The following is a 20,924-nucleotide window of genomic DNA, read 5'->3' on the forward strand; positions in this document are numbered from 1 at the left end:
TCATGTTAGTGCTTCTTTTGGCAGGGAGAAAGAATAATTATTCTGAGGAGAATATTGAAATACCAACTGCTTATTTAGGGAATTAGGTATAATCCTCTACATTTCTTTTTGTTTTTATTTGTTTTTTGTCTTGTTTTTGTTTTCTTTTTCACTATTTTTCACCATTTGTATATTTTTTTCTTTTTTTTTGTTTTCCATCATTCAGTTGCTTATTCTTGCCGAATGATATAAAAATTATTCAAGTCAGCGTATCGTGTTTTCTGGCTCCATCTAATGTCCATAATAAATAACATTCCAGTTAATTGTGAAGTTAAAGAAGTTAACAAAGACTAGGGTCGCAATTACTGATAAAATACATAAAGGGCAAAGAAGACACAAAGAAGTCATTTGAAACTTGATGTTATAAAATTGGATAGAAAGGGGATGGACATAACTTTTCAAAAAATCAATTAACCAAGTAAAGCTAATAAATTGCTCGAAATAATGAAATATAACATTGAGAAAACTTAATTTATTACATAAAACAAAGAATACTACATGAAATTATCACAACTTATATTTTTGCATGATATATCTTTATGGTTCTGGTATAAAACGAATATAAGGTAACTAATTATGATTCTAAAATGTCAATGCAGTGTTAACAGAAATATGCACAACATTTTTTATTGAAGCAACAATGTACAGAAAATAAAGGGTAATAACAACGTTACCAAACTGATAGACTCTAGGTAATAAACTGATAGACTCTAGGTAATAAACTGATAGACTCTAGGTAATAAACTGATAGACCCTAGGTAATAAACTGATAGACCCTAGGTAATAAACTGATAGACTCTAGGTAATAACAAGTCAAACAAGAAAGTCTGTATAAACAATGGCAATATCAAGGTACATTGTTTCATTTTTATGTTATTGTTTTGAATTGTTTTTATCTAACCAAAACTATAGGCCATACTGGGTCTTACTGGATAATTTATGCTTTTTATTTGGCTCAACTATTATTTTTGTAGTAAAAATAACAAATACATTCATACTTTTGGATTTTTTTTCTGCAGGGGTATTTTTGTATTCGTGAGTTATTAATAATATATTAGATAAATTTTGACCAAAATAATACTAAATATTCAAACAATTCCAAATTTTGATTTTAAATAACAAACCTGAAGAAAATCTTTATAAAAATGGTGTTAGTTAAAAGAATAACAATAATACAACGAATTAAACATTAAGAGAACAAGGATGGACTTGTATCAAATGTATCAATGGGATATGAAACATAGGTTTTATAATGTCCGAGTGTTTTTAAGACGATTTTAACGTTATTGTATTTCAGGACACAAGTGACCAGGTATTAACATATTATACCAGATAAAAGAAATCACACATAAATTAATACAAAAATAAAAAAATTCAATGAAAAAGAAACTTAAAAACTTTTAATATTTACAATTCAACGAACAGCTAAAACTTGTGCAACACATGTGTAGCATATATCAATGTTATTCCAATACAGAGTATGCAAGAGTAATCAAGGGAACCAAGGTTGTAGCGGCAATCAAAAGAATGTAATCCAGGGACAAAGACCAGACATGCAAAACAGACACACACAACAAAGAACATAAGGTAACTAAAATCATACATACAAAGTACCAAAAGTAAATGAGCAACTAGGACTCCACTAAAAACTGGGAGCATGGACCAGGTGCACCGGTAGGCTTTTCTAGAAACACCCGCCGAGTTGCTCATAAAAAAGTCAAGTCCGGGGTAGACAAACGAGGAAAGGCAAACTATGAGCCGTTGAATAAATCAGTTTTCATGGTGCTGATGGATACATCATAACGATCCACGAGTTCATGATGACGACCATAAAACTTCTGTAGTAATGACTTCAATCTTGTAACAACATAACCCTGTTCCAGAAGCCTATTCATTAGACTTCTAGCGCGATACAAAAAGTCTGCGTAGTTTCGGCAAGCTCTGGCATAACGTATGAGTTGTGATATGAACACTCCATACGCAGGAGCCGAAGGAATGTTGCCACAGACGAAAGGAAAATTGACAATTCTAAATAAAATGTCATCACGTTTGTCGTAAAGTTTGGTCAATAGTTTTCCTTTACCATCGATTTCTAAGTGTATGTCAAGATATGAGGCTGACTTCACAGTGTCTGTAGTATCCTTTATCTCAAGTTCTTTTGGGTAGATGCGATGTATCAAATCCCCGAAGATAATACGTCATCTATATAGCGGAAACTGAGATGGAAGGATCTAGCCAAACGATATTCTTTCTTTCTGATCAAATCAGCTATAAAGTCAGATTCAGAAAAATGAAGAAATAGGTCAGCAAGTAAAGGAGCACAATGTGCTCCCTTTGGAATGCCGACGGTTTGTTGCAAGCTGTATATAATGAAGCTGATTATCCCCCCGTAATCTCACCTTTTCTTTATTCTTCTCCTCACTGTAACAATTAAAGCAAAAATATACTACCCGTCTTCACAGTTTTTTTTTTTATCATTTCTTAAATAAGTAAAATTGGATAGAACATCCTACAGCTACATTGTTTTACACCATTTATCGACTTATCACGTATCATGTACAGTTGAGATCTAATTTTCTGCAGAACATACCTTAACTCACAAAAAGAAAATGATTTTGAACATGAAGAAGTTTAATGGATTACATTTCTTTGATTACCGCTATAACCTTGGTTTCCTTGATTACTCTTTAAATGGTGTCACAGTTTAAGAAGAACTGATTAAGGTAATATGAACAGATGTTTATATATGACGACCACCACCGCTCGGGGGATAAAATTTCAAAATTATATTAAAGCCGGAACTACAGTATTTGACTATTACCTTAATGATAGTTCAATGACAAATTGTGTCGACATTTCCTTTATTATGGTATAAAGATTATATTGCATCAATATACCTAAAGAGTAAAATAAAAATATCAAAATGAGATAGAAAAGAATGGTAATGGACGAATGCATATATTTAGACTTTCTTACCAAAACCTGTTTGTAACACAATCGCAAATAACAAATCTAAGACCACATTACCGACAGTTATTGGAAACCCAATGATTCGATTCAGCAATTATCTAACAAAAATGTTTTATTATTATTTTCAATGAACTTTGAATCAAACCAGGATTCTTCATAGATATATCAAACTTCTTTAAGCACAAAGAGAATTCAAGATGTAAAATGTTTTTGATAATGAGACATTTGATTTTTCTCATGATGGAGAACATGATAGTAAATCAATATTTTGTTGAATGATTACATCATCGTAATTTTGAAAATAACAATTCTTTTATCAAAACGTTTCTTCCATATTTGTCGTTGATTTCACAAGAGGTTGTCAGTGTAATTGTAGTATGTAATATCATTTGGTGCAAAATTGGATTAAAACGGCAATGAATGGCATGGTAGCATTCATTTCACTCTCGTTCTCATCGTTGTTACACTATGCATAGCAATGAATGTTATTAGTGATGTTATTCCATTTCAATTGATAAAAAATATGAAAACCACCCCTACAACATTAATAATCAAGTAAAAGGAAAAGAAAAGTCGGTCAGTTATGCAAGAAATGACCCTCCACTCTCTAATATGTTTGTCCTTTATCTCATTTTTCTTCTGCTTGTCTTGATATTTTTCTAGAATTTCCCTAATGATACGGATGTCTTCGGTTAACCCACACCGTATTGGGAAAGGCATGTCAATATCTCCATTTTGTTGTAGATGTTCGTACATGTCTGTCCGGAACGTTTCGTCTTTTCTCTCACTGAGAAGTCTAACCCGAGCCCCTTTGTCCTCGGCGGCGTTGGAGTTCTTTTCTGACGGTTTTGCTAAATTCCACAAATTACGAACCGTCTCATCTTTCCTTTCATCCTTTTCTACCAATTTATCTCTCATGTAAAACATTCTGGCAACAACATCAATCATCAGCTAAAAAAGAAATCACCGTTATTACTTTTTTTCTAGAAAAGTAGGTGCGTCGTCGAAAGATGATTTTGTGTTTGGGTTCCATTTATTAGTGTCTGTAGAAAATGTCATAGTATTTATTAGGAGTTTACCCAAAATAGATGGCAAATGGTGAAGTACAAATACATTAACAAGTTAAATAAAAGGCCGTGATATATTACAAGCTAAAAAGACCCCGTGCAAACCTGCAAATCACTGGATTTATGAAGCACCTTTGCAGAGTTACAACTGTTTGATATCATATTTAAGTGTTTTCAACTGATTTGGTCGAATTAAATGAAGTTTATGTAGTACCTTCCGAAGCCATTTCGGAGCCCGATTAATTCTCACCCCTCTGAAGAACATATTGGCGACAATAGTTGATAAAGCAGATGACACTGTAATCAGGATCATACTCAAACAGAAATAGGTACCTGTGATTATAAATATTTATTCTTTACACAAATGTTATCAAATAGTTTTTTTCTTTTCATTGTCATTGACAGTAGTACAGAAAATCTATTACACAATATTTACATTGTTGTATGAATGAATGAATTGTGTTCTCTTGAATCTCTTTTGTGTGTTAAAATTAAATTATTGACAAATCATAAGACATTGTTAATTACATTCAGACGCATGCAGTATGATCTAAATAATTTCCATATCTTGTCGCAGCTTTTGAAATTTAATATTAAATATGAAATCTCACATTCCGTTCGTTTTTGCCAAAAAAAAAAATCGACAAACAGAAGCATAAAAAATGGCTTGTATTTTTAAATACATTTCTCTTTTGTTTTTGTTTTTGTTTTTTGGTTTTTTTTTTGTTGTTGCGAGAATATATTGTGCAAAATAATATGAATGTAAATGTTATAACTATACAACAGCTCTGATTTACGAAGTAATTAACCATGTCACTTATCTTATTATTATGAATTTAGCAAAATATGAATTCAAATACTAGTAAGTAAAATGTTAAAAATATAAATATAAAGTGATTAGATATGGTGTATATGTCAACAAGACAACAACCTCGTCAGTATGAAAATGTTAGCCCAATGCCACCCATTGGTCTTCAAAGAATGACAAGGAAACCATCATACCACAGGACGGGCTGTAGGTGCCCCCAAAACATCATTATTCACAGGTACAACGAAATAGTTGCCCCTATTTACTCAAGCAATATAAACTACAGGTGAAAACGAAACAAGACATACAGAGGCCGAAAATTCCTGACTTGGGACAGGCACAAAAAAAGCGGCGGTGTTAAAGTACTTTGGAGTGATCACAACCCTTTAAGCAACTGTTGTCACAAAAGAATTCTGTCGTCTTAATTGTTTAAGACATCTGTTTTTAAGAGTAAAGAAAGACACATATATCAGTTTGTTTACAATTATGAAGTTATTGACCACTTTGGTGTTTTCAATCAATAACTTCAACATGTGGGTTGTTATTTCATTTTAGATTTGGTCTTACGAATCTAATGAGACTTACAAGAAGGGTACCCACTCTTTCATTCTATTATATAGTTGTTGTAAAACTTTAGCTTATTATTTTACTTTTTTTTTGAAACAGGAACAATGTAAAAAGAATGATAAAAGGGATGACACATTGTTCTTGTTGTCCATGGACTATTTGTTCCAATTTTTTTCCACTAATCAAAATCTAATTATTCTTATAGAATCTTTCTTCTTTTTTACCCTATTTAATAAAAACAATGTTTAAATACATTATATGGAATTCAAAAAATCAATTACAATAGTCACTTTGTGTTCTTTGTTGTGTATGTCTGTTAACGTTTTTAAATAGCTTATCCGCATCTTAAGTTGAAACAAAGTTTGTATATTTTTTGTTTTAGTTTCAAAAACAATTAAGAGTATTCGTAAAAACGACAACGATCCTTCAACTAGATACAGTTCTCGTTTTTTTTCTCTGAAGATAAATAATATCTTCCGTAATCATAATCAACCAAAGATCTCCCTAGCGTACCCTGCAAGGACAAATATTTCTTTACTTAGATTGAATGAGATTAAACTTTCTGGCAGAACAATTGATTCATATCCAACTAGATTTGACGTCTAAATGGTATCTTAATCAAAACAAAGATAAGTCGTCTAGGGATCAGAAGAGATGGGCTTAATAATGCATTGTGTTGTATGATTGAACAAGTCAATATCCTTTCTACAAATCTGTCAGTTTGTTACTTTATATTATTCAAACTTCTTCTTCATATATTAATCCAAACTCGATTGAAATCTGCTTAACAATTTTAGATTCCAGTAAATTTATTATTATTCATTATCCATTTTTTTATAAATCTTTGTCAAAATTCTCGTACGACCTAGCCGTGTATATTCGAATTGATTTATGTTATTTGTTTTTTACAGATAATATTCTTATTACTGCTATATATATATTTTTAAGATTAATCATTAACCTTTTTTTCAAAGGTGGTTGACTCTATTAGTAACGCTAACAAGTGTATCTAAGTCAGAACCTTTCAGCCTTGAAGGCCAAGTATTTGAAGATCTCAAATTGAATTTCAATGTTTTGAGATCATTTCAGCTTTAATAATGATATTTTTGTAATCACGATTTTGTAAACAAAATACATCAAATCAAACTTATTCACCATGAAAATAACGTGTGTCTTTATTTTCTTAGACATATAATTTATTTTATGAAAAACAATTATCTAGACTTCTGACGAGTAGGCTTCTGGAAAGGGTAATGTTGCTACAAGATTAAAGTCATCACTACAGAGGTTTTATGGTCGTCATCATGAACTCGTGGATCGCTACGGTGTATCCATCTGCGCCATGAAAACTGATTTGTTCAACGTGTCATAGTTTTCCTTTCCTCCTTCGTCTACCTTGGACTTTGACTTTTTATGAGCAACTCGGCGGGTGTTTCTAGGAAAGAAGAGGACGCTTACCCTACCGGTGCACCTGGTCCATGCTCCCGGTTTTTAGTGTCCGAGTTGCTCATTTGCTTTTGTTTCTTTGTATGTATTATTTTAATTACATTATGTTCTTTGTTGTGAATGTCTGTTTTCCATGTCTGGTCTTTGTCCATGCATTTCATTCTTTTGATTACCGCTATAGCCTGTGTTCCCTTAATTACTCTTTCTTATAAAGTATTATGAATGTAAAGCTGATCGAATTAAAATGTTCTTTTTTGTTCAGTTGCTATTTTTACAATACATACCAATAAGCGGAACAGAATTAGCTGCTTTGGGTGTTGACTCTGCCAATAACAACAACAGCACGAAAAAGGCAACAAATATATTCATACCTGTAAGGTATATAAATGTCTGAAATTCAACAGCAGAAAATCACAAATATAAAAACAAATTTTTACTTGTATAAAAGCTTTTAATTGAGGTTTTAGTTTTTTTTTTATCAATTTAGATGTTGCAATGTTGACAAATTCTGCAATGATAACGTAAGCCATTGCTTGCATTTTCAATTGACATAATGTTTAGTTTTCAGAAACTCAAACATTACATTTCAAGCAGACCAAACTAAATTTTGAACACTATAGAAGTTTTGTGGTCGTCATCATGAATTCGTGGATCGTTATGGTGTATCCATCTGCACCATGAAAACTGATTTATTCAACGGGTCATAGTTTTCCTTGGTTTCCTCGTTTGTCTACCCCGGACTTGACTGTTTATAAGCAACTCGGCGGGTGTTTCTAGAAAAGCAGAGGACGCCTACCCTACCGGTGCACCTGGTCCGTGCTTCCAGTTTTTAGTGGAGTCAGAGTTGCTCATTTGCTTTTGTTACTTTGTATGTATGATTTGTGTTACTTTATGTATGTTCATTGTTGTGTATGTTTTCCTTGTCTGGTCTTTGTCCCTGGATTACATTCTTTTGATTACCGCTATAACCTTGGTTCCCTTGATTACTGTTGCTCAACAAAAGTTCGATAAAAATTCTAGACAGATGTTATCTTCGTAGACTCTCTAGGAATTTATATGTGTCATCAATATTAATTTATGAATGCAACCAGAACGCGAAACATGAAGTATAAAACAAGGGAGTGTACAACGTTGAAGCAAGATTAATTAAATTATTGAATAATCCCAAACTATTTGTTTTTTGATGATAGAAGATATTTATTGGATACTCATTATATTAATAATGAAACAGCTTGTTTGCTACCTAAAGAACTTCACTTAGTCTACAAGTATAGTCAAACTTTACCACTGAAAGGGGTTGTTTTGATTCAAGGTGTAGATAAACCCACAAACAAACGATATTTATTTTTATCAACATATGCTGTATTTTCTATAATCCTTTCTGCTTTCATTAATAATTCCTCCGAATTCAACCAAATTAAGAACGATAACAGTGGCAGAATGCGTATTTCTTGTATAAGTAAACAAACTTATTTTTTATCTCAAAAGAGCAACAACAGAAATACAAACTAAGGCTGGTTATTTGGTTTGATATGAATGAATTACCTCATGTCTGATAATATAAAAAACTGCTGTTTTAAAAATCGTTGATTAAGACAGGTCTTCAAGAACGATAAACGGTTCCTTAGGACTTTTCTTGTTGCCTTTGTTTGTCATTGGAACCCTTGCTTGTACTGTAATAAAACTAGTTGAGAGTTCGTTATATAACACAAGCGTATTGAACGATATGACCGAAAAGACTAACTTACCAAGTACAAGTTTTGCTGGTGATTCAGGTGGCACCCAGAATATAACCAAAGTCAGCAGCGACAGCAGTAAACACGGTAAGATTAGTATAAAGCTGTAAAATGCCACCTTTCTCTTGATCCGGATATAAAATTTTAGGTCAGGGTATGGTGTGTCTGGGCAGCAATCATAAAATTTCTGAGATTTCAAAGCAAAGTTTTCTGTGATATCCCATTCCGTAGCAGCTATATAGTCCGACATAGAGAATTGCGTAATGTTGTCGTAAAAATATAGGTCTAATTTGGTTCCGTCATAGGTCCAAGATCCAAATTTTAGGTGGCATATCTGCTCGTCAAATGGAAAATACGTTGTATCGAAACTGCACGAACTTCTAAGTATAGCTTGTGGCATCCAAAAAATGTGTCCATTAGAGACGACAACATAAGCATCTCGCTTCTCTACAAGCCTATCGTCAGCACTGAAAATGATACCATAATTGAAAGTGAACACTTTTAAAAATAATGGATATGGTAGGAATGCCAATGAGACAGTCATCCACCAAAAGCTAAGCAACGAACAATTTAACTTATACTGGGTACTACACGGTCTTCAATGATGGGTTCAATGGTTAAGAATAATTCTTTTTTTTACTTTTTCAAAATTAAAAGAGAAATCAAGGGAACCAAGGTTATAGCGGTAATCAAAAGAATGTAATCCAGGGACAAAGACCAGATATGGAAAACAGACATACACACAACAAAGAACATAAAGTAACTAAAATCATACATACAAAGTAACAAAGGCAAATTAGCAACTCGGACTCCAATTAAAACTGGGAGCATGGACCAGGTGCACCGGTAGGGTAAGCGTCCTCTGTTTTTCTAGAAACACCCGCCGATTTGTTCATAAAAAGTCAAGTCCGAGGTAGACCAACGAGGAAAGGAAAACTATGAGCCGTTGAATAAATCAGTTTTCATGGTGGTGACGGATACACCATTACGATCCACGAATTAATGATGAGACCATAAAACTTCTGTAGTGATGACTTCAATCTTGTAGCAACATAACCCTGTTCCAGAAGCCTATTTGTTAGAGTTCTAGCGCGATACAAAAAGTCTGCGTAGTTTCGGCAAGCTCTGGCATAACATATGTGTTATGATATGAACACTCCATACGCAGGTGCCGAAGGGATGTTCCCACAGATGAAAGGAAAATTGACAATTCTGAATGAAAAGTCAAAAAAGGAAAAAAGAGAATATGAAAACACCATTCTCTTAGATGCCATTATGTACTAAGCTAGTTAAAATTAGCATATACAATATCTTAGCATCAACAGACAGTTCAAAATAATTGAATTTATACTGATGTTTTTCAATTAACTTTTTATTAAACCCTGTTATATAATTGTGTTCAATTATTCTTTTTGGTTCATAATGTACAAATAAAATCGTTTATTCTATGAGCTATAACATTTATAGGCAAAACAAGTATTTATATGACTTAAATTTACTGATATCTTTCTAAATTGTACTAAACACGGTGTGAGGACTCAGTGAAAGATCAAGTGAAATGTGTTCTAAATCTTTTTGTTACCTTCACCTTCTCATTTCTTTACAAGGCAGCTGCTTGCTGTAAAGAACTTACAAGTTATATAGAACAATATCCGGAATCCACACTTTATCTGTTGGAACTCGGACCGTCCCAATATTATCATGCTCTGAAGCATTCCATACTAAAAGTGCGTCAACCCATCTCTTAAAAAGAAAAATGAGAGGTTATTATATTGTCACATTTGTATCCTTAAAGCATTTGTTACTTTATTCACAACACATAAGTTATGGCACTCGTAACAATTTGATTGACCAATATAAAGTTTCTATCTCAAAAATGAGGCATGATATCTTCTTTCTGATTCCACGTCTTACCGAACTAACCGGATTTGACTCACTGTAATGAAGACTCGAATCTGGACACACTCACCTTACCAGGTTTTATCAAGATGGTTCATATGGCAAGGCTTTTTGTATTTTGTGTGCTGTCTTGTTCTTTAAAGAGTAATCAAGGGAACCAAGGTTATAGCGGTAATCAAAAGAATGTTATCCAGAGACAAAGACCAGACATGGAAAACAGACATACACAACAAAGAACATAAAGTAACCAAAACCATACAAAGCAACAAAAGTAAATGAGCAACTCGGACTCCACTAAAAACTAGGATCATGGACCAGGTGCACTTATCTTCAGTTTTCATATGTAATTATTCTTATTCTGTTGTTGATAGTGTGTATGTGGGTTGTCTCTGTTTGCTGTTTTTACATTTCGGTCCTTTTTTGGAATTTTGTCGTCTCGAGAAAGTCTTTCTGATTTGATGCTTTGGTATTTTCAAAAGATAAGTGAATGTAAAACGAAAGGTATTTCAAATTCTAGATTATGGCCTAGCAAAGTTTTATTTAAACGAGTAACCATTATACAATATTTACTTAAACAAGCTTCAAAGCGTTTGTATGGCATTTAATCGTAGTACTTTATTAAATTTATAGTATCTTTATTCCCTTCTGACCACTGGAGTGTTAATTACAATATATAATTGATACATGTTTGTAGAATTTAAGATACAGCAGTTGGTTTGAAGTAAACATTAAGAATCAAAACAATAGCCGACGCGTGACTTAATTAAGTCATAGTTCCGTTATCATAGTGTTAATTAAATTAAAGCTCGTGCTCGAAAATAAAATGACACGTAAGGTAATAAAGTACACAACAGAAACGTCAGAAAAAAGTATACAATCTGAGAGCACATTAAAATCGGAGTTACTCCTCTGTTACATCAACCATAGACCAGCCTTCTACTGTCGCCAACTAATACTTCAGACCGGGGCTAAATGAAGTGTACATATTTTTTCCCAATCTGTGTACATATTTGTTTGTTTCTTATATAACAAAGAGTTACCTTAAAATTCAGCGAAGACAGTTCTTTTTAAGTCAATTTTGTTTTATATTAAATTAGAATATAAGCTGAGTTGTTAATTCAGTGTCACGTTAAAGGAAGAATCATTTCCACTAGTTATATTACTTTTAATATTCTTTAAAAGTTTTATGGTCGTCATCATGAACTCGTGGATCGTTACGAGTTACTTTGTATCCATCAGCACTACGAAAACTGATTTGTTCAACGTGTCATGGTTTTCATTTCCTCTTTCCTCTACCCCAAATCTGACTTTTTATGAGCAACTCGGCGGGTGTTTCTAGAAAAGCAGAGGACGCTTACTTTACCGGTGCACCTCGAATCTTGGTTCCCTTGATTACTCTGTAATATTTACTGGTATATTTCTATTCCAGTCGTTGAGTTGGAGATTTAATACTTACATAAGTCAACCAAACGTTAGTTTCTAGAACTTGATTCTTCTCGTCAACATTTAGTATTTGTACAAGTGAAATGCCAAACTCCACTGCTATTCTCTCATTCGTCTTTAACACTGGTCGTCCTATTCTACCGAACTCGGCATATCTATCCAGCAGTTGTTTTATCAATCTTTTCTCTACAGATGCAAAGGAAATATTGCTTCCCGATGACGTTACAAAACCTACAAAGAATGTAAGATAGCGTTTTATATAATCTTTTATTGGATTGAATATATGTACTGTTATGCTATAATTTGGATATTGATAAATATCTATCTTAAATTCACACGCTTAACCAATCATCCTTTTACTCATAACTTAATTTCATTACATGTGTTACTCTTATCGAATATCAATGTGGTTTAAAAGACATTTTAAACATTTTTATTTTTCAACACTGCAATAGTTCATCAGGTAGAGCATAGGTATTTGTCTTAAATTGCCATATCGTTCCGAATCGATATTGTTCATCAAGTTTAATCTGATCTGACCCGTATCTATTGTGAAGGAACTTTCTTATAATCTATTTATTTCCTTGATATTAGCCAATTACTTATCCTACACTGTATGTAATTGGTTTTTGGAGCTGCTCGATTATGGTTTTCCCTACCCATTAGCCATTTATTAGACCTAACTACTTCTGTTTTCTATGTATCGTTCCGAGTCATTTAGCCCAGTAAATACCAGATTCAGTTTTGATAACATTGTAATGTTACAAAATACCAATATCTCATCATTTAGAATGCAAAATAAGACTAAACTTGGATTCATGTGATAAATTGTAGGACTTGCATCGTAAAACACGCTAATATAACGCTAAAACGGAGTTACAGTACACACGCCATATGTGAGTTGAAGAAAAACAGTGATAAATACAAGCAAATTTGAAGAATATTTTATTAATTCCGTAACTTTCATCATTCAAATTGCTTTTCCCTGAGAGATATCAATAACATTCTTCTCAATGTTAAGTGTGTCTTTTAGAATGTCGAAATTCTATTGATTATGACCCATTCATGATGCTCTTACGATGAGTTCCAGAATGAATGATCTGTAATGTGTGAAACGAAGTGAAAAGTTCTACAATTTCTAATAAAACCGTATTAGTCTTTACATTTGTTCTATTGCATAAGATTTATTTTTCCCTGATCACCTATTAATTTAAATATAAGTCGCAACCTTATAGTTATTTATTATTCAACTTAAGTTTCATTCCACTTAAGAAGGAAGCATGTGATGTTTAAAAAGATAATATCTGTTCGAAGATAAAAGCATGTTAAATTTGTTCTTTTCAATGTCAAAGAAAAATGAATAAAATTTTTATTGACATACGTCAGCCGTTATTACTGGAAAGTTGATTCATTTATGAAATTGCTTATGGCAGCCATTTTTCAAAGATGTTTTGATATACTTTAAAATGGAACTAATAGGAACTGACTGTATTCACAGCACAAAAAAGCAGATTACTAAACAATGAAAAGTTTCATGTTAACTGTACTACAAAGCAGCAATATATTTGTCGTTACTAATAAAAATATGATTAAGATTTACACGGATATTTTTGAAACACTGAACTTCAACGTTTACATGAAGAAGGATACACCATTACTAATAGTTAACAGTTTTAATTAAATAACACTATAACAATAAAGTTGAAAATGATAGCACTTTCGGTATATCTATTACATCCTTCATTTCGTGCATTATAAAGCTAGAATATCGTTGCTTCTAGGAGATAATTCGACTGTCTTTGTGAATATAAACCACTAAAATCCCAAAAAATCTTTCGTAACACAGTGTTAGCCAATCATTTACACGATATGTTTCTTAACGTCCTTCGCTATATACAGCGTTGTATAGCCTACAGCAGCGTTTGCTGAATCTTTGACCAAGCAAAATACTTTTTGGGATAAAATCAACACTTTTCAGTGGAACACAGATATTGGTGGATGAGTAGGGTGTGGGCTAAGTCTATTACATGAGTAGGGTGTGGACTAAGTCTATTACATGAGTAGGGTGTGGACTAAGTCTATTACATGAGTAGGATGAGGATGTGGACTAAGTCTATTACATGAGTAGGATGTGGACTAAGTCTATTACATGAGTAGGGTGTGGACTAAGTCTATTACATGAGTAGGGTGTGGACTAAGTCTATTACATGAGTAGGATATGGACTAAGTCTATTACATGAGTAGGGTGTGGACTAAGTCTATTACATGAGTAGGGTGTGGACTAAGTCTATTACATGAGTAGGGTGTGGACTAAGTCTATTACATGAGTAGGGTGTGGACTAAGTCTATTACATGAGTAGGGTGTGGACTAAGTCTATTACATGAGTAGGGTGTGGACTAAGTCTATTACATGAGTAGGATGTGGACTAAGTCTATTACATGAGTAGGGTGTGGACTAAGTCTATTACATGAGTAGGATGTGGACTAAGTCTATTACATGAGTAGGGTGTGGACTAAGTCTATTACATGAGTAGGATGTGGACTAAGTCTATTACATGTTTAGTATTTACATATTTGGTTTTCATTGTATCTTTATGACTTATTTCATTTCAAAAATATCAAATCAAAATATAATCCCTGCCTACCGACCCTACAAAATTTTAGAAAAGTACTCGGAAACATAACATTACTTTTTTGGCCTTGGAAATTTCTCATTGATATATAGTCAGCCTCATATCTTGACCTACACTAAGAAATCGATGGTAAATGAAAACTATTGACCAAACTTTACGACAAACGTGATGACTTTTCATTCACAATTGTCAACTTGAATTTTTATGAGCAATTTGGCGGGTGTTTCTAGAAAAGCAGAGGACGCTTACCCCACCGGTACACCTGGTCCATGCTTCCAATTTTTAGTCCGAGTTGCTCATTTGCTTGTGTTACTTTGTATGTATGATTTCAGTTACTTTATATTCTTTGTTGTGTATGTCTGTTTTCCATGTCTGGTCTTTGTCCATGGATTACATTCTTTTGATTATCGCTATAACCTTGGTTCCCTTGATTACCCGTTGAAATGAAATAAGTCTTAAATATACAACATACAATGAAAACCAAATATGCAAAGACTAAACATGTAATAGACTTATTCCCCAGCCTAATCCCTTTTGAGTATTTTTTTTTTTTTGATGGAGGTGATAAAAACAAAAGATATCTCAAGTGGCGAATTCCAAAAAGGGATTATCCAAGACCAAGAGCACACCCACGGCATGTGTGTTTTCAATTTTCTTCTTTTTTCTAGAAGACAGTCGGCAGAATTTTTAAGTTATTTTTTTTTCTTCAAAATTTCAAATAAAAACGTATGAGTAGGGGGTCTGAAGGATGGTCAGTAGGGTGACCGGAAACATTTTTTAGACCTAATCGGATGATCTATTTATTACTCCAGTGTTACTAGATATTGTCTGGCAACTTTTTTCTGACTTGGCTTGAGGTATGAAAGAACGAAATTCCTACATCTTACATCAATTGTCAAAATATATACAAATAAAGATTCTAAGGAAAAGTTAATGACATTGTTGTGAAGTGCTGAATGTACATACACGTTATGCTAGTTCTGAAACCAAATGATACTGGCAGTGTATGTGACTATTTGGAATTAAATAAAATTGTGTGATAAAATATTTAGTTTAAATATTGATTTTGAAGTGTTAATTATGAGTCAGTACCGATGGATTTAGCCTTAAAGTCTTATATACCGGTATTGTATTTTTGTTTCATAAGAATTTCGAATGTTTTTCGTTGAGTACATGACTGTAGGTGGGAATGTTTTCCATTATGCAGTTTTATTCTCTTTTGCTAGACAACTGTTTAACTATGACTAATATAAAAAAAACAAAGAGATTATAGATGTAAATTCTTAGCAAATCATACACAAGTTGGTCCTAAGGAACAGTAATTGACAGGCGTTATAGGGAATTGAAAATGGAGCATGTCCAAATCCCGAATTTGCCTATATACAATGTATATATATTTAATATAATAGTGTCACCGAAAAATGGTGCTGACAGCGACGTTATCATCGGCGGTGTCCGTGTCGTTGATCGTCGTCCATATTCACTTGATTTTCGTGCGATGACTTTATGGTTATGGTTGATCAATCGTTGTGAAATTTTTACTTACTACTAATTAATGATTGCTCCTTTTTAATTTTTTAGTTTATGGCCCCTACCATTTTAAATTAGGGCTATGCATGTAACTGACAGATACCAAACTGTCGATTTCGGTTATTAATCTAAAAAAACTGAGAGCCCAGAATTTTGCCAAGCTAACCTACATAAATAAAATGCACAATCCTTATCAACATGACATAGCAAGTTCAACACATTTATTGATATCAGTAGATATTTAGTAACACATGTTAATATACATCTATAAACATGTGCATAATTCAATTATAATTATTGATTTCACTAACTAGAGGAGTTTTCCGGACGATGCAAACTCGCTCACCCTACCGGTGCACCTGGGCCATGCTCCCAGTTTTAATTGGAGTCCGAGTTTCTCATTTACTTTTCTTACTTTGTATGTATTTTTTTAGTCACTTATGTTCATTATTGTGTTTATCTGCTTTTCTATGTAAGGTCTTTGTCCCTGGATTACATTCCTTTGATTTCCGCTAAAATCTTGGTTCTATTGGTTACTCTTTCAAGAAAAAACGTATGTATGCTTTTGGCAATGCAAGTCTTAATCCACACTTGTTTTGTCATAAAATAAATGTTGTTTTGAGAAAATTTCAAGAGTTTATCAATTTACTGTTCCCATAACCACAAATTATAATACAAAATTAAGGCAAGGTCATTTATTCATTGCTACAATGTAGTCTTTTACAATTATTGTCCGCCAATACTTATCTAAGGTTGAAATATTTCAACTTGAAATTCGTCATTATATAGGAGTCAGTATTTCAAGAAAATGATGTTATCATTTTAAGTTTATCCTGAAATTAGTTAACGCATCACATAAAATCTTGAACTAAATTAACTATAGTCGACAAAATACTCCAACGTACATGCTAAATGTTTTAACTATTGACCAAACTTTACGACAAACGTGATGATTTTTCATTCAACTTTCCTTTCATTTGTGGCAACATCTCTTCAGCACCTATGTGTGGAGTGTTCATATCACCATTATACGTTATGCCAGAGCTTGCCGAAACTACACAGACTTTTTGCACCGCGCTAGAACTCTAACAAATAGGCTTGCTACAAGATTGAAGTCATCACTACAGAAGTTTTATGGTCGTCATCATGAACTCGTGGATCGTTATGGTGTATCCAACAGCACCATGAAAACTGATTTATTCATAGTTTCCCTTCCCTCGTTTGTCTACCCCGGACTTGACTTTTTATGCGCAACTCGGCGGGTGTTTCTAGAAAAACAGAGGACGCTTACCCTACCGGTGTACCTGGTCCATGCTACCAGTTTTTATCGGAGTCCGAGTTGCTCGTTTGCTTTTGTTACTTTGTATGTGTGATTTTAGTTTTCCAAATAACATTTATTCAAGTACTGTATAGATATTAATATCGACAGTAAGTCTTTTCAGTAACCTTATTTAAAAGTTTATATGTCGTTATTCTAGAGGATGGAACATGGAAAATTTTCGATACAAAATAAAAAATCAATGCGTTTGTGTAAAATGTAAGTCATGTTTTTCCTCTTTGGCCGATTTAAGTGCATTTGTGGAAAGTGTTGCAATGAATAAAGTGGAAAACAACCAAATTGTTTAATGTGGAAGCGCATTATATCATCTATAAAGCATAGATTTCAGTATTTGGCCAAATACTTGTTTCAAAATAAAGAATGGTCCCATTTAAAATGGGCGCCATAATTCCTATTTGAATGCCGAATATTTGTTTGGGAACATTTTCAAATATTTTTGAACACTAAATTATGATGATTAGTAGAACTGTCACTGAACCTGAATATGTGTTTCTATTCTTTCTATTCAATTTCTATCAGTGCCTGTCATTAAACCTTAGAGGGGGAAAGTTTTCATTTAATGTGTGACATAATATACAATGGTTTTCATTTTATGTATGCTCAAATTATGTGAAGCTATTAAGGCCAGTGATTCCTCAATTCCTGAATTGAACATTATAACCTGCTGCTGACATATAAAGATATGCCTTCTATATAATGGGTTACCGTCAGGGAACGATACACCAAGTTTAAATAGTACAGAAAACATACATTATTAAAGGATTAAACATAAGGTTATTTTAGAAATTGACTTGTTAGAATATTTAAAGAAAAACGTTGATCATTAGGCTTCAGCAATTGGTTTTCAAACACAGGAAAACCTAGAGTGTGTCATTTACTCATTCCTGTGAAGCATACTGATAAAATTGCTGTCATGGAATGGCTTACCTTTAAATCTTTATTTTCATCCAAAAACTTTTTTGTACATACAGGAATCGTAAAATTTGTATACACCGACCGAACTCAACTTGAAACTACATATATCTATACGCCACGACAAAACTTTGTACACCTTGAAAATATATAGGTTTTAATTCTAAATCACACAGTTTTGCAGTGCAGATATAAAGATTCGTCTAACTTTCAGAGATAAGGTTGTCTGATTCGATGATATTGTCTTTAAATATAATTACTAGGAGTATCCAATAGCATATCATGATTGTTGGTAGGACTCTTTGCCAATTTATAGTTGCAGTGTCCAAATACTTATCATGGCGAGTCATTAAAGAATAACTTTTAATTACTTTAAGTACATAAATGCCTCTTTTGTATGGAAGTAAAGGAAACAAAAGTGATTACCCCCCCCCCCCCAAAAAAAAAAAAAAAAAAAAAAAAGGAAATTGACATAACCATGCAGTTAGTACTTTCTAATGCAATATTTTGTTGGCAGATCCTTCGGCTTGTAATGAAAGTGAACACAAATATTACGATCATATATTTAAGTAAATAAGGACCTTTTTAAATGGTGGTTTCTATATGTAAATAACTGAATTCAACTACTTTTCCAAATTAATTAATTTTGTCGGTAAGTATTCATTTTAAAGTTGTTATAATAGAAACAATGTTATGAATTATGCTTGTGTTTTCTGTTTATTTGTCTTTTTTTGTTTGGTCTATCTTTTTGTCTGTCATTGTCAATTTATATGTTCTCGAACGTTTATGTTGGCCCATGGATTTATCTTCTTCGATATGCCCTACCCTCAGTGCATTTCGGTATTTTCGATTTAATTCTTTAACGTTGATTGGGAACAAAATTATTAGATATTAAAGTTAAAATATTTGAATAAAGTTTTACAAGGCTTATGGAAAATCTCAAATTCAACATTTTCATACAAAACTCTAAATTCTGTCTGTATTCACTTCATGTAAAAGTGGGAATTATCTCGCAACAGAAAAAGCATTTTACTCTTAGTTTTAATTTTTACGAGTCTTTAGACTAATTATACCTAGGTTCAAACTAAGATTCATTGATGTTTATGTAAAATATTTAACTTAAACTAATAACTCATCGAAAATTTATTACACGAGATTAATTTCCATAATCATCCTATTATATTTGTATCATTCTAAATCGATTAGGGTTCAAAAATGATTTTGAAGACAACATCGATTTTGTCCTTACCTAGAGATGATAAAAGAAGACAAATTCCTCGAATAAACTTAACCATTATATATATCCTGTATCACATCAATTCAAAACAACAGTCAGTTTTATACATCTGTAAACTCTAAAATATTTAACATCTATACTGTCAAAATCAATGGACTTCATTTTAGAAATTTGTTTCAGCATGTTGCATTCTATTTGTGAAGCTAGATATTATAGTATGTTCTGCTGATTGGCTACATTGTAATAAAGTAGGTGTATTTGACTGTCAGTATTTCATGGCTTTGGCTAAGAAGCAATGACATTAAGCACAGACTGAATGTGTGAATCGTTTATTTCTATGTCAATTCAGTAATGAAGGACAAATGCTTAATCTTGATACAAAATTTGAACACATTAAGAATTAGTAAAAAGAAATATCAAAATAATAAGTATACATTGACATTCCGGTAGGCTAAGAATTTCGTCGATTAAATAAGATATTTTAAAGACGAATTAAGCTATATCCAAAATTCAGTTAAAATGTATTACCCAAAACCATGAAAAGTGTAAATCGATTGTATAGGAAGTCCCCAGGTAACGTTTTGATCGGATAAAAAAATGCAATAATCAACTGCTTGTCATAAATATACAATCATCACTTGTACATTGGCTTTTACACTTACAGAATTAAAAGTCTAATCTAGTGCTTATCTTATCAGACTACAACACCTTTTTTATGTTCTTGTTGATACAACGTTTTAGTACCTATAATTATGTATATATATATAAATGGTGAAAAAAAAATTGAAAAATTCCTAAGCGTTCTTTCTTTCTTTATTTATTGTTTTCTGTTTTCCTTTTTGTTTGTTTTTATTTTTTGGTTTATTTGTTTGTTGTTTTTTTATTTTCATGTTTCGATCCAACCACTCATAAACATGTTTCACTATACTTTTTAAGAGAGAAATCGTTATCACTATTGGTGTATCTTGTCCATGTCTCCTGTATTATAAGATCTTTGAAGATCTAGTTCACAGATTCCTCATATTCTAATTTCACTCGTCGTATGGTCATAGAGTAATCTAGGGAACCAAGGTTATAGCGGTAATCAAAAGAATGTAATCCAGGGAAAAAGACCAGACATGCAAAACAGACACACACAACAAAGAACATAAAGTGACTAAAATCGTACATACAAAGTAACAAAAGTAAATGAACAACTCGGACTCCACTAAAAACTGGGAGCATGGACCAGGTGCACCGGTAGGGTAAGCGTCCTCTGCTTTTCTAGAAACACCCAACGAGTTGCTCATGAAAATTCA

General features: G+C 32.6%; 1 protein-coding gene across 1 annotated transcript; it reads right to left on the bottom strand.

Annotated features, from left to right (window-relative positions):
- Positions 1-268: 268 nt before the first annotated feature.
- On the bottom strand, positions 269-19,765 carry LOC148618711 (neuronal acetylcholine receptor subunit alpha-2-like). The gene is made up of 7 exons (XM_088577882.1): positions 19,639-19,765; positions 11,989-12,206; positions 10,267-10,376; positions 8,646-9,100; positions 7,182-7,268; positions 4,291-4,409; positions 269-3,960 (listed from the first exon to the last, which is right to left on the bottom strand). The coding sequence occupies exons 1-7, from the start codon at positions 19,682-19,684 to the stop codon at positions 3,517-3,519; spliced, it is 1,479 nt and encodes a 492-aa protein (XP_088434008.1). The 5' UTR covers positions 19,685-19,765; the 3' UTR covers positions 269-3,516.
- Positions 19,766-20,924: the final 1,159 nt, after the last annotated feature.

This window comes from Perna viridis, chromosome 4, assembly GCF_037379345.1.
Source record: "Perna viridis isolate PV_CMFRI_1.1 ecotype Kerala chromosome 4, ASM3737934v1, whole genome shotgun sequence".
Taxonomy (NCBI): domain Eukaryota; kingdom Metazoa; phylum Mollusca; class Bivalvia; order Mytilida; family Mytilidae; genus Perna; species Perna viridis.